Genomic DNA, 15,917 nt, shown 5'->3' with positions numbered 1-15,917 from the left:
TAACTTTACTAACAAACAAATTGAGATTCGTGTTTAATCAACATAATGTTAGATATTTGAGAATTGATGTAGGAAATTAATCTGAGTGATCTTCTATTTCACAGATTAAGAACTTTTCTTGCATTTGAAAGGTTATAATAGTCATACTCACATCATTTCTGAACATTCTCAATCGACATATATCTGCTTCTAGTGAAGTATCTCCTGACTGTGGTATCGCATTCCAAGCAAAATTTTTATTTAAACCGCAACATTTCAGGTTCCGTAGCAAACATATAGACAGAGTGAGATCAAAGTCAGCTGTAGTTGGGGACTGACCGCTCTGTGGATACAGCAAATCAAATTGTGTCCGGGTTATTGTTTTACCCGCCCTAAGACGATTTATTGTGGTCTTTTCGTTATGAAGAAGAATATTAAGTGGAACATTTGCATTCTTCTCATCAAATATATTCCTAACGACTGTAGTCCCTCCATCTATAATCAATGTTTGGAGTCGGAAGAGGTAAACTCGATTTTGTGATACTTGTGCTGTCGCCATATTCAAAATCCTTCAAACTGACATCTCATCGAACGAAGGTATGTTGCACCAAACCTGTGGAAATAAGTTTAAGTAGTTTGACTAATTTACAAAAAGATATTTGCAAACTATTCTGTTCATACATTTATATTTGTAAGCTATTATGCTTATATACTATTACTTGAAAGCTATTGTTTATACATTGCTAATTGTAAGTTACTATGTTGATACAATAATATTTGCAAGGTATTGCGCTCGTATATGATATCTGTAAGCTATTATTCTCGTACCGCACATTGATATGTGCAAGCTATTATGCTCGTTCACTGATAGGTGTAAGCTATCATTTTTGTATTGAACATTGATACTTGCAAGCTATCATGCTCGTACATTGATATCTGTAAGCTATATTCTTGTACTGTTCATTGATATTCGAAAGCCACTTTGTTCTTGCATTGATATCTGTAAGATATTATTCTCGTACTGAACATTAATATTTGCAAGCTATCATGCTCGTTCATTGATATCTGTAAGCAATATTCTTGTACTGTTCATTGATATTTGCAAGCCACTATGTTCATACATTGATATCTTAAGTTATTATTCTCGTACTGTTCTCTAATATTTGCAAGGTATCATGCTTGAACATTGATATGTGTAAGCTAATATTATCGTACTGTAAAAAGATATTTGCAAGTTATTATGCTCGTACATTGATATTAGTAAGGTATTACACTCGTATATTGATACCTATAAGATGTCGTACAATTCATTGATTTTTGCAAGCTATTATTCTCCTTTGTTAATATGTGTAAGCTATTATTATCGTACTTACATTGATGTTTGCAAGTCAAGCTATTTTGCTCGTTCATTGATGTATAGAGTTTTGCCATGAAATGCAAACCTCCCTACAGGAAAGTGACTAATTATCTCAACTGCATGTAAGCTATTGATGTGATATCTGTCACTAATGTATTTACAATATTGTACTATATACAACATGTTAATAACGCACAATACTTGGCATCAAAATTCGCCTCTTCACGGGTTGCATATAAATTTATTCTATGGATATACAAAAGTCTTTTTAACAATATTTCGTTTTTGAATTTGTTGGAAATAAGGGAAAACAATGAAATGAAATACATCATCATATTAAAGAAAATCTGAAGTATCCATGCATGAATGAAAAAACTACAGACAAAATAAAAAAAAGTAATCTAAAAGATTTCACATTTTCATTTTCATGAAAGATCAATAATGACTTTTTATTTTCAAGTATGGTGTCCATGACCTAGGGGTCGAGGTGTTGTGTCATCTCATTCAGGGAATATCTGTGCCAAGTAATATCAAAATCCCTTAAAATATGATAACGGTATTCAGTGTACACCGGATAAGAAAAAATCTTGACATTGTCCGTTGAACTAGGGGTCTCACATTGCCTTAGAATGGTAAAAAATTAATGCCAAGTTGCATCAACAGCCTTTAACGATTCGTTCCATGATTCGGTACTTAAATATATCAAAACAATTGACAACACTTATTATGCTTATTGAAACAATACCTTACGGAAGTTCCCCTCCCATAGTATTCAATAACAGTAAGTGTTTAGTAGTTTAAAGACTCAAGAACAATGTACTTTTTCAGGGAAAAGGACATTTTCAATAGATACTTCTCTTCCTTGAAATTTGAACTAACTGTCATTACTTCATTTCTAAGAGTGGTGGGTGCAATTTTAAAATAATAATCACGCCATAGACACGAGACATGATACCCCACCGAATCAGCCTTTTAATGTTGAGCGCCAAGCGAGGGGCTACTAGTACCATATTTACGTCTTTGATATTGATCGGCTACGGATCGAAGCCACAACCTCCCGCTCTCGAAGCGGGGGCTCTACCACTAGGCTATCGAGGTGGCCACATGTCAGTGTACAAACACAATATTCTTAAAAGAACTGCGCAACTAAAACTAAACACTAGTGACAGAGCATTGTATGTATGGGTCAGAAATTTGTCTTCTGCTTAAAGTGTATAGAAAATGAATCTTATCTAACATAGAATAAAAATGGATGTGTAATGCTGGGCGTTCTAGTTAAAAGATCATTGATGTGTCTTTTTTAGGAATACCACTCAGCAGCATACTTATGAACCAAGATTTAGTATTTGACTGGGATAACGCCCCCAAAAATAGTAAGTGGGGTATGCAGTCATTTTTAATTTTTACAGAACAGCAGAAAATTAATTACATATATGTAAGAAGCTTACATTGTTGTGTTATATATGTCGTACTCTTTGGATAGAAAACATAGAGAATGTGTGGGTAATTTTATATTCTACTTGAAATTTATCGTTCTAATTGGAAGCTTCCATTGGAAGTTTTTTAATGAGGTATAGCCATACGCAGAAGATGCCATATACCTGCAAAAATGATCACAACCAGATGGTGCACGAAAGAACGTGAGGCCATGATCCCAATGATCAGCTTTATCGTGGGTGCATATAAAGTGCTGGATATATATAAGTAATGAGCTTCATGCGATTAAATCTCTGCGTTAGCATCGGATATGGCCTTCCAGTAGTGTTGATATGATTCCACTAATACCAGTTGGGCACCAGAAGTTGCCACATATAAAATACATTCTCAAGTTATAGTACAGAACCATCAAAATAAAATGTAAAAGTAGCCTAAAAAAAGGTATTTTAGCAATTAAATTTTCTAGTTTGCACATGAACGATATATTAATATTGTCCTGTTTGGGGACAGGCATTACATTTTATTGTTGAATTTCTCAATCTTGTTGGCAGGGAATGCACCAAGAGTAATAACACTTTGGTTCTATTTTAACTTATTGAATGCTACTGCAAGATCACAAACTTGTAAAGGGAATGTAAATGTGTCAACTTTGTTACAATGTATACAGCATGATAAGTCCTTGTGGAGGTCTTTGTGTTTAAGATTCAAATACTGAAACATTTTTAACAGTTCTTAGTTGTCTGTTAGGGTAAAAATCTCATTTTCTATATTTTCACGGGTCTTTATGTCACAGGGTGAGAAAAATGTGCAGCCAGACCGGGACTCGAACCCGGGGCCTCGGAATACCGTTCCAATGCCGAATCCGATGCCGGAATACCGTTCCGATGCTCTACCGACTGAGCTATCCGGTCGCCTACACATTTTCTCCCCGTTTTAATATTCAAGTTCTTTACCGTGACATATTTCCCCACCATTTTGAAATTCGTCCTCGAATTTCTGCGGGTACTTTATATATAAGCAATTACAGGTGTCGGAGACTAACCAGTGTAATGCCGTCACGGTCCCTCGTTGGGCGCCAAATGTCACAATATATGCAGCCAGACCGGGACTCGAACCCGGGGCCTCGGAATACCGTTCCGATGCTCTACCGACTGAGCTATCCGGCCGCCTACACATTTTCTCCCCGTTTTAATATTCAAGTTCTTTACCGTGACATTTAAATAAAACATATTAATATAAAAACATAAAAAGGCATAGAATTAACCTTATTGGCATAGGATTTAAGGGAGATAAATTTGACGTTTCAATATCAAACTCTAAAAAGCACGCAAAATGGTTGAAGGTCAGATCAGGATGTTTGTGGTTTTCAACGAATGTCAGTTGTCAAAAAAAAAAACAAGGATGAATATCCAATGGGAAAAAGTCACGATCTAAAAAACACAGCCACCCTAAACGTAAACCCGGTTCTCCCTTTCGAGTGTAGCGGACAGGCTTAATAACAAGTAGTTACTTAATTATTCAATTTAGGCCCGCCCTGAATTAATGTGTTTTCACAACGTATCTGCAAACTTATTCAGTCATTTTCTTTTCAATATAGTTTTATCAACATAGAATAGTCTTTTTTGTGGTGCGTCTTTAAACGACTAAATTTTCTCCAGTTGTGTTAGTAGTTCATTATACATGTATATCATTCTCTGAAAGGAAGTATCGGTAGATAATTGTTTAAGGAAGGTTTAATTTAATAATACGTATATTGTGAATGTGTCAACAAACCTCTTACTTGTATCACGATAACGTTTAATTTAAGGAACTTAAAGTGGTTGGACTTCCGTAAACAACTGTTTAGATAAGTGCTCATCTTTCCGATATTCAAGTATGAAACTGACATGTTATACTAGTGATTTACATTTTCTTATGAAAGGGATATATATCCGGGTTCTTTTATATTCGTTATATACATATAAAGTCAAATATTATTACGGAGGCCATTGAGGGACATTGATTTTATGACATTTATTTAGTTTGAGAAATTTTACATCTCATTCAGCGGTTTCAAAGAACACGTTAAAAAGTTTCAACAAGTGCTGTTAATTGTTTGAATATATCTAGTTGCCGAACTGTATATTCTAAATCTAGCTTGTTTATAGCAATTAACGAATCATTAGAAAACATTTTATAATGCTAGTTATTGAGGACGGATAAATCACATCTCCGTATAATAATAAAGCTTTTATATCACCGTTTTTCAACAGTATTTCAGTTATCAGTTATGTAACAGTGCGTAGGTGTTTTAATTTTGCATCAGTAAACTAATAACCCCTTCTCCACCCTATCCACTCACCCCCTCCCCCATATAGATCTTAGGTTGAGGACGCCGGTTCAAGTCGCCGTGAAGAATAGGTGCCCCAGCCAGGGCTCTAACGATCCGTGACCAGTAACTTAAAACGTAGATCTACACTCTTCCTCTTGAGATTAGCGGGGAGGCTGAAGAGACATTTGCGAATTAAGACAAAGTGGAGTATGAACACCCATGACGATTTTTTTCACATTTAACATTATTATATTATCTGTGGAAACGGTGATATGCCTGGCTTATTTTGCCAACATTATGTGGTTGGGATGTAAATTTGTCTCCATCCGCTCTCCGTCCCTTTGTCCGTCAAAGAAAATTCGTAATACACCCAAGCCTAAGCACAAAATGAGCTGTTGTTGTAGCGCTGTATTCGTTGTCCGTCGTTCACAATTTCACTGTTAACACTCTTGAAGATGCAATTGTAGCCCAATCGTAATGAAACTTATTCAGAATGATGTGTAGCTCAGATCATAGAAAAACCTTGTTTATGCTCTATATTCCATTTTTTTTCAACTGGATCCATATACCATCTGGTCAGAATATTTTCTTAATAAAATGTTTGAAACTATATTCTCTATGATGAAAAATAAATGTCATTACGTGAAGTTATAGGAAAGTATAGACCATAATTTGTTTTCTATCTTTATAAAATCTGATCAGAATATTTGACTTTATAACATCTGGATATAGTTTAAATTGGATTATCTCGGATATAAAACGAGATCACTAGGCTGGATTATAGAAGATAAAATATTGTTAATATTGTAGGGGCAATTATTTCTACTGGACCTTATGAGACCGGGTCGGAATAATGCCTTTTTCAAATCTAGGTCATTGAGCCAGATATCAGTAAAAACCTTGTAAACACCGTAGAGACTAAATTTTTGACCTGATTAATATGAAACAATCATAATATTTGCCACAATCAATTCTATGTCATGTTTGAAGCTTGGTCGTGTAAGGTTTATAGGTAGGACAGTAAATTAAACCATAGAAAAAAAAACATCTTTAACACTCCAGATGTCATATTTTACACATGAATATTAGTCAGAATATTTCTCTTAATAAATGTAGAAATAGTGTCATCTGGGATTTAATATATCATAGAAAACAATATCGACATTCTTCAAAACTATTATTTATGTCGTCCACATTTTGTGTAGACAATGTTTCTGACCAAGTCGCAATACGATTGTCATCTCTGGAGTGTTCAAAGCAAACACTGTGTTTGACGGGCGATACACTGAGATATCACACTAGCAAACCCTGACAACTCGCTTTGTAATGTTAATTAATTTATTCATTATTCATTTTGTTGGGTTTAACGTCGCACCGACAAAGTTTTAGGTCATATGGCGACTTTCCAGCTTTTATGGTGGAGGAAGACCCTAGGTGCTCCTCCGTGCATTATTACCATCACTAGCGGGTACCTGGGTAGAATTACCGACCTTCCGTAAGCCAGCTGGATGGCTTCCTCACATGAAGTATTTAACGCCCCGAGTGAAGCCCGAGCCCACATCGATGAGGGGCAAGTGATTTGAAGTCAGCGACTTTAAACAATCGGCCACGGATGCCCCCTGTAATATTGAAGAACATTTCAATAAAGTGTTATTATGTTAAACCACAAACTTTTGGTGACGTGTATAAAAGAAATTTTCTTTGCTGACAGACGGACAGACACACAAACATCCCACTCCCGTGGCATATCAAGCAAATTAGTGAAATTATACCCACACCAAAAAAGTTGCTTTGTGAATGAGAGTTGGGGTGCGATATTTTGAACGATATTGTTTTGCTGATACACACGTTATGCAAAAAATATTTTTAAGAATCAACGGAAAACTCTGCTCTGTAGTGATTTGTAAGATTCGCGAAGAACTATCAATGGATGTATTTGGAAATTAATGAATTTACTGGAAATTAAGGAATTTTAAAACAATTAAAGGGCAATAACTTTGCAGTTTCTGAAGAGATTCTGGTGAATGGTACACATGCATCACCGCCGTACAATGATCAATAGTTGTGTGAAGTTTCATGAAGATCTGTCAATAAGTTACTTTGATATTTTGGAATTTATGGATTGTAAAATAGTAATCTATATTTGTGAAAAGTTTCATGTAAATCCGTCAATAGGTTTCGTAGATGCCTTCAATTTTTTTTTCTAAAACGAGGGATACTTTTACAGGGTAAAGGGGGATAATACTATATGTTAGCAAAGAATATGTGCTAATTAATTATTATGTGACATATGGTGATTTAAGTATAAATGCTTACTGAAATATAAGCATTTGCATTCTTTTAGCAAAACAAGTGGAAATACTTTACTAGGTAAAAAGGTATAATACTATGCGATTTGGCTATGAAAGCTGGCAATGTGAGCAAAGGTTATATGCTAGTTAACATTATGTGAGGCTAGAAATGCTTTTTGAATCATAAGCACTTTGATATTTTCCTAAAGACATCAAAGGGGAATGTCTGCTTTTACTGGACCAAGCCGGATAATATTATGCCTGAGCAAATTTCATGTGCTTATTGATAATTATGTGATGTTTAGTTATTCTAGCTGAACTTTTTTTTAATTATAAGCGTTTTCATTCTTTTTTCAAATAAATCAAGGAAAGCAATCTGTTTTTACAGTGTCAAGGGCAAGAATTCTACGAGAGAGCAAAGGTCTTGTGCTTATTAACACTTGAGGTTTGGTAATTATAGCTAAAGCACTTTTTTTTAATTATAAACATTTTCAATTTCGGACGGACGGACGCAAGGACGGACCGGCGCAAGGACGGAGATACATTCGCTCGGACAACGCCAAAACAATTTCCCTTGGCCTTCAGTAGGAACATATCATTATTGTGGGCATAATTTTCGTCTGCACATAATACTGTTTGAATGTTGAGATGTCCCCCTGAAAGTATCGATTGTCATCCACTTTGTCTTAATTCGCAAATGTTTAATAATAACAAGTAGTTTCTGTGTACATGTGAAACACTTAAACGAAGAAGTTCTCTCCAATTGTCTGTATTTCAGAAAGGAAATAGCGGAAGAAAAGTTTTACATCAGTTCACTTAAGGTATTTATTGTGATTGAATCTACAAACTGTATAAAGTTAGGTGTTTAAGGCCAGCTGGTTAAAGTTGTTGAACAACAATAGAGTTTGACTTCCGTAAGCGATTGTTTAAATAAGTGCTTATCTTTCCCTAGCGGATGTAAATTCATATCTGTAAGATACTTACAAGTAGTCGAAAGAGAAGTTAAACAGACCAGAAATTGTTATGGATGTATGTGACCACTCAGCCTAAAATGTAACTTATGGGTGAAAAGTGTGCTTTTTTATCTGAATTTTATAGCATTACGCTTTAACGTAGGAAATATTACTCCACTCTTCATGATTTACAAGTAGATCTATGAAATATGTATTTCCTAATTCTGAAAGTTATTGTTTTGAGCAAAAATCACTATATTTCCCTTTCATGAATAACATAAATTTTAGCTCAAGTTTTCTAATTACTACTGAAATATTTTACTAGAGCTATCACGAATGTAATTCATGCCTTCCCTTGGACTTCGTTGACATATACTATAGAGCAAGACAACACAGGGCCATAATCCAGGAAATCAAAGAGCTACTAAAAAATCCCCTATGCACAACTAGGTATGACTCAATATTGATCACTGCTTAAAGTTGGAATAAATTATACGGAATAACTAATGAGGAATTCAGGTCACAAACATTTCTCTCTATATATAGAGTGTCAGCTTTATTGCAAAAACGGCGTTCCATAAATGCGAGAAGCCAATCGCATATCGGTAAAAGGTCACGTGAAATCACCCAGTCCCCATGTGCTACACTACATGTTGCACTCCAATATACATGCGGCCTCCAGGCTGCAGGCAATTAAATGTGTCTGTGTATTTCAAGTATACATACATGACACAATGCAAAAACGATTTAACAAAGAATTCAGATTATAAATGGGTTTCGGTTCATCTCAGTAATTTTTTCGACATCTTATTGCTATAGAGTTAACTATATTTTCTAATGAAAGAGATGAAAGAAACACATTTTCTCTACCTCAATATATTTACAGGACGGATTACACCAAACCGGAAGTGACTACTCAGTGTTACATGTGAAGTAGTCCAAAATGTAGTTCCATGCTATGGATGAAATCTGGTATAATGAGTGACATGAGGAGGTGACAGTTAAATTTTTGGCTTATGTTTATTGCTTATAGTATTGAGAATAGATCTAGACCATTTTCATTGTAAATTTCTTGGAATAAGTTTTATTCTTTGCGAAAAATGTCTGCCTACGCGTAACTGCTAAACGGCTGTTTTCATGGGGGCATTTTTAGAGGGTGATGTTTCTCAGAACAGATTATTTTTCTTATATTCAACATAACATGTCAATATTTTTCTATTTTTGATAAGAAGACATGTTATACTAAATGACCATATATGGTTTTCATATCATTGAAATGCTCTATAGTGCTGAAAATGAGGTCTGAATGTTTTGTTATTAATATGAAATAAATAAGGAATTGAATTGGTAGAATGTAACCTTTGGGGACATTTATTCTAATATGACTAACAATGCTTTAATCATCACAACGATGTAATGTTGACGTCACGTCAACGTGATATTTAGTGCCATGTACGAATCAAGAATATTTTACTTATTAACATGTTTTAAGCAAAATGTCACATTGCACAACTGTTTTGATTAATTTGTATACATACTGAATTAGATTTTCGCTTTGCTGAATAATTCGCAATAATTTTCGCTCGAACTGAATTCTGCCGCAAGACGTATTACCGTTTCCGGTCCTGGCGTGTTTTAACAAATACCTACTATTGGCGCCATGCTTGCGCAAAGAAACAGTGCAATCATATTTGATATAAACTTTACTATAAAGAACATATTAGAATCGAAATAATTTAAAGCAAAACAGTGATTTATCCCTATCTTTACAGCTCGGGCGGTTATATGTCGTTCAAAATAATTTCACTCAGGCTGCGCCCTCGTGAAATTATTGCGCCCGACATATAACCGCCCATCGTGTATAAATAGTGATAAAGCATTGTTTTGCTATTAATTATTTCTTAATTAAATGACGTTTTTTTTCGTTTGAAAAATAATTATATTTCATTCAGTGATTTTCCGTTGAATAAAATCATTGTTTGAAATGCATAATGTTCATATGAGAAGGAACTATATCACGAGGGTGCAGCCTGTGTGTTATGAAATAAGAATATATACGAAAATCACTGATTATATTCAAGAGTATATAAATGTTTGATATATTGTTCCAATCTTAATACGTTATCAAGAGTATCTATTAATATCTTTAAAGATATTCACCATTATTTTCCTGTTTATATGGTTTTCTTTTCCCTAATAATTGTGACGTACAAACAGTACATGTATTGCATAGTGACACAGTTTCCTTCTTCTTTGTTTTATACGGAAATCAATCGTGTCAAGTTAGAATTTTATTTAAATATCATTTGCTATGAATTATAACATACATTTGATATTGTTTTAAACGAATAAGTATCTGTTATATTGTAATTTTTAAATTTCAACATCCTCTATAGAAACAGATAGATAATATTTAAGTTCACAGACTGCACATATTACAAAGACCCGGTCTTTATATCTTAAAGTGTGCCATTATGTATTATATTTTTAACAATTACTTCCTTTTTTCTTTTATTTTTTTAAATTTTTTTATTTATTTATTTTTTTGGCAGGGGGAGGGGGGAGCGGATATCCGAAAATAGGAAAACTAATAACACTGTAGCTTTGCAATGGGCCCATTGAAAGCCGGTGTGTCATGCCACTTTCCAAATGCTAAAATGTCGTCTGTGCACGAGGTAAGATGTCGTGTGCTCGAGATAAGACGTCTAGCGCACGAGATAAGATGTGTGCGCATGAGATCAGAAGTTGTACTCACGAGATAAGATGTCGTGCGCTCGATATAACATGTCATGCGTTCTTAGGAGATAAGGTGTCGAGCATACGAGATAAGATGTCGTGCGCACGAGAAATGTTAGTCTTGAAAAATTAGTGTATGTAGTTGTCGTATTGCCCGATGAAAATAACCTCTTAATCAATTATTTCTTTTTATGTTGTTGAGCAATGTTTAAGGAAATATTGAAGGAGTTGATGACAGTTAGTTAATTTAATAGCGCATCTGCCTGTTTTTGATCCCATGAGTAGAAAAAATCAAACGGGAAGCTGCATTCATTTAAGGAATGATTTATAGCAAAACAGTGCTTTATCACTATTTATACACGGTGGGCGGTTATACGTCGGGCGTAATAATTTCACGAGGGCACAGCCTCGTGAAATTATTACGCCCGACATATAACCGTGATAAAGTACTGTTTTGCTATAAATCATTTCGATTCTAAGATATTCTTTATTGTAAAATTTATATCAAATATGATGGAACTGTTTCTTCGCGCAAGCATGGCGCCAATAGTAGGTCAGGACCGGAAATGGAAATACGTCTTGCGGCAGAATTCAGTTCGTGCGAAAATTATTGCGAATTGTTCAGCAAAGCGAATAACTAACTCAGTATGTTTGCAAATTAATTAACACATTTGTGCAATGTGTCAATTCGTTTAAAACGTGTCATTTAATTAAGTAAAATACTTCATGAAATTTGAAAGCGCTATTTCTTGATGCGTACATGGCGCTAAATATCACGTTTACGTGACGTCAACATAATATCGTTGCGATGATTAAAGCGTTGTTAGCCATATTAGAATACTAATTCAAAGTTATATCCTATGGCTTCCATCAAGCATTACGTACTACGTAGAATTAAACGTTCTGTACACTAGAGCTTATTCGATAAGAGGTACTACAGAAAAAATCAACGGTCCAGTTTTTTCAAGGACAGCGTACCTAATGGAATACTGTATAAACGTTTTAATATCTAGTAGTACAATTTTCTAACTAGACAAGGTAAATTAAAAAAGTTATAAAAACAAAACAATCTTCGTCTGTTTATATATCGAACTATGAGACAACTTGCTTATTATGCTTCGTAAATTAATTGGCTTTATGCACTTTCATTTTCTTATCTTATCTTACAAGCGAGAAATTCATATTGGTACCTGATTGTTTCAGTGATCAAATCCAGGAGTACGTACATATTTTCTTTGTAAAACAATTCTGAACAACATTTTGCCATCTGTCATAGTACAGACTCCATAATAACCAAAAGGTATCTATTACAAATCACCAATATTATCTTCATGTTTGACTTAAACATGTTCTATTGCAGCCATTCCAGACAATAAACTGATCTGATATATCGAAGTAAACGTACCCTACGTCAGGCATTCTATAAAATACCTGATCTGATATATTGAAGTACACATGTCCTATTTAGCTATTCCAGACAATATCTGACCCGATATATATTAAAGTAAACATGTTCTATTGCAGCCATTCCAGACAATAACTGATCTGATATATTGAAGTAAACACACCTTATTTCAGGCATTCCAGACACTATCTGATCTGATATTTTGATGTAAGCATGTTATATTGCAGCCATTCCAGACAATATCTGATCTGATATATTGAAGTAAACATGTTCCATTGCAGCCATTCCAGACAATATCTGATCTGATATATTGGAGTAAACATGCCCTATTGCAGCCATTCCAGACAGTATCTGATCTGATATATTGAAGTAAACATGGCCTATTGCAACCATTCCAGACAATATCTGATCTGACATATTGAAGTAAACATGTCCTTTTGCAGCCATTTCAGATAATATCAGAACTGATAAAATAAACATGCCCTATTGCAGCCATTCCAGACAATATCTGATCTGGTAAAATAATGTAAACATGTCCTGTTGCATTCATTCGAGACAATATCAGATCTAATAAAATAAAGTAAATATGCCCTATTGCATTCATTCCAGACAATATCAGATCTGGTACTATAAAGTACACATGTCCTTCAATCTGACTTAAGTACTTGATCTTCTAAACGAATATATGCGAATGACCAATTCACATTCTTCTTCTGTATATTTTGGATTTCCAATATAGATATTTTTATTTTCGAAATCTATTTTTATTTGAACCAATAAGACGATTTGTTCAAATGTGAAAGAGTAAGAACTAGAAATTGTCCATGGGACACAGATGCCCCCACTACATGACATTAAAATGACAATTTGTCCCGGGTCAGGGGCCATAACTCCTACAATACTGAATGAATCCGGACGCGAAACCCCAGGTGCACAACTGCACATGTTGACCAACACTCCTGTAAACTTTGGTGACTCTAGGTCAAATACTTTTGGAGCTACACACGACACATTAAAATGACCAATTTTTTTCTATGTCAGGGGCTATAACTCCTACAAGACTGGATAAATCCGGACGCGAAACCACAGGTGCACAACTACACATGCTGACCAACATTCCTGTAAAGTTTTGTGACTCTATGTCATATACTTTTGGAGCTAGGCGCGACATAACACTAAAATGACCAATTTTTACAAAGTCAGAGGCCATAACTTCTACATGACTGAATGAATCCAGACGCGAAACCCCAGGTGCACAACTACACATGCTGACCAACATTCCTGTGAAGCTTTGTGACTCCACGTCAAATACTTTTGGAGCTAGGCGCGACACAACTTTCTCGGAAGGACGGACGGACGGAAGGACGGATGAACGGACGGACAAGGGCAAATCTATATGCCCCCGAAAGTGGGGGCATAAAAATGTACAGTCAGACCGGGGCTCGAACCCGGGACCCCTCGCTTACAGACCAAGTGCCCTTCCGACTTAGCTAACCGGTCATCAGACACATTATGTAACAAGAATTGTAAATATCAAACATCCAGGCTAATTATAGATTTGGAAAATGTTGTAAGGTAAGCTCTAATTGGCTAGCGAAAGGGTCGTCAGAAGGAGGAGGCTATCAATAGCTCGTTTTCAGATCCTAAGCGTATTAATACCATAGCGTAATAGGAGATGCACTTTAGTCAGATTTACATGTCTTACTGCATTCATTCTAGACAATATCTGATCTGGTAAAATAAAGTAAACATGTCCTATTGCATTAATTCCAGACAATATCAGACCTGATTATGTAAAGTAAACGTGTCCTATTGCATTCATTTGAAACAACATCAGAAAGTTAACATGTCCTATTGCATTCATTCCTGACAATATCTGATCTGATGAAATAAAGTAAACATGTCATACTGTATTCATACCAGCCAATATTTGATCTGATATATTGAAGTAAACATGTCCTATTACAGACATTCTACACATTATCTGATTTGATATTTTAAAGAAAACACGTCCAGTTTTAGATATTCCAGAAACATCTGATCTGATAAAATAAAGTAAACATGCCTTATTGCAGCAATTCCAGACAATATCAGATCCGTTAAAATAAAGTAAACATATCCTATTGAATTTATTTCAGAAAATATCTGATCTAATAAAACAAAATTAGCATGTCCTATTGCAGCTATTCCAGACAATATCTGACCTGATCTATTGAAGTAAACACGCCCTATTGCAGCCATTCTACACAAAAACTGGTCTGATATTTTAAAGTAAACATTTCCGATTGCACTATTCCAGACAATAACTGTTCTGATAACAACAAGCAAAAATGTCTGCTTGCAGTCATTTCTGACAATATCTCATATAATAAAGTAATCATGTCCTATTGCGCCCATTCTACCCAATATTTCATCTTGTATTTTAAAGTATATATGTCCTACAGTAGTTATATCAGACAACATATGATCTGACATATTGAAGTAAACATTTCATATTGCAGCCATTCCAGACAATATCTGATCTGATAAATAGTGTAAACATGTCCTATTGCAGCTATTCCTGAAAATATCTGATCTGATATATTGAAGCAAATATGACCTATTGCAGCCATTCTACACAATAGCTGATCTGATAATGTAAAATAAATATGCCCTATTGTAGCTATTCCAGACAATATTTGATCTGATATATTGAAGTAAACATGTCCTACGGCAGCCATTCTACACATTATCTGATTTGATATTTCAAAGTAATCATGTCTGAATGAAGCTATTCCAGGAATATTCTGATCTGATAAAATAAAGGAAATATGTCTTATCGCAGCCATTCCAGACGATATCTGATTTGATAAAATATAGTAAACATGTCCTATGGCACCCATTCTACACATTATCTGATCTGATGTTTTATAGTACACATGTTCTATTGTAGCTATTCCAGACAACATATGATCTAATATATTGATGTTAACATGTCCTATTGCAGCTATTCCAAACAATATCTGGTCTGATATATAAAAGTAAACATGCCCTATTGCAGCCATTCCAGACAATATATGATCTGATATATAAAAGTAAATATGTCATATTGCAGCTACTAAAGACAATATCTGATGTGATAAAATAAAATAAACATGTCCTATGGCAGCTGGACTAGACAATATCTGATCTGATATATTAAAGTAAACATGCTCTATTGCAGCCGTTCTTATCTTAAAGTAAACATCTCCGATTGTAGCTATTCCAGACAATATCTGATCTGATAACACCAAGAAAAAAAAATTCAAATATGCCAATTTTTGTGATTTTCACATAATTTTGACCTTTGACTTTGAATATCCAGTTTGTCCTTCATTCCATTTTGATGAATTATTTATTGCTGTTTTTTTACATATACACATTTACCGACAGTTAAATAGTTACTGTAATTAAAGACTGGTAAACGTAA

At 34.6% G+C, this 15,917-nt stretch overlaps 1 protein-coding gene and 1 non-coding gene across 2 annotated transcripts in view; both read right to left on the bottom strand.

Moving 5' to 3' along the window:
• LOC123528055 (E3 ubiquitin-protein ligase DZIP3-like) overlaps window positions 1-15,917 on the bottom strand; it is a 53,845-nt gene that overhangs the window by 31,514 nt on the left and 6,414 nt on the right. Inside the window, exon 2 of the mRNA XM_053518351.1 lies at window positions 152-592. Within this exon, the coding sequence (XP_053374326.1) occupies window positions 152-538 (387 nt within the window). The 5' untranslated portion in view covers window positions 539-592. The remainder of the gene's footprint in view (window positions 1-151; window positions 593-15,917) is intronic.
• On the bottom strand, window positions 3,868-3,939 carry Trnat-ggu (transfer RNA threonine (anticodon GGU)). Its single transcript has one exon. It is a non-coding gene; the product is annotated as a tRNA-Thr (tRNA).

The sequence above is a fragment of the Mercenaria mercenaria genome, chromosome 11 (assembly GCF_021730395.1).
Source record: "Mercenaria mercenaria strain notata chromosome 11, MADL_Memer_1, whole genome shotgun sequence".
Classification (NCBI taxonomy): Eukaryota; Metazoa; Mollusca; class Bivalvia; order Venerida; family Veneridae; genus Mercenaria; species Mercenaria mercenaria.
The sequence above is the reverse complement of the archived record's forward strand: the minus strand, read 5'-3'. Positions and strand labels throughout refer to the sequence as shown.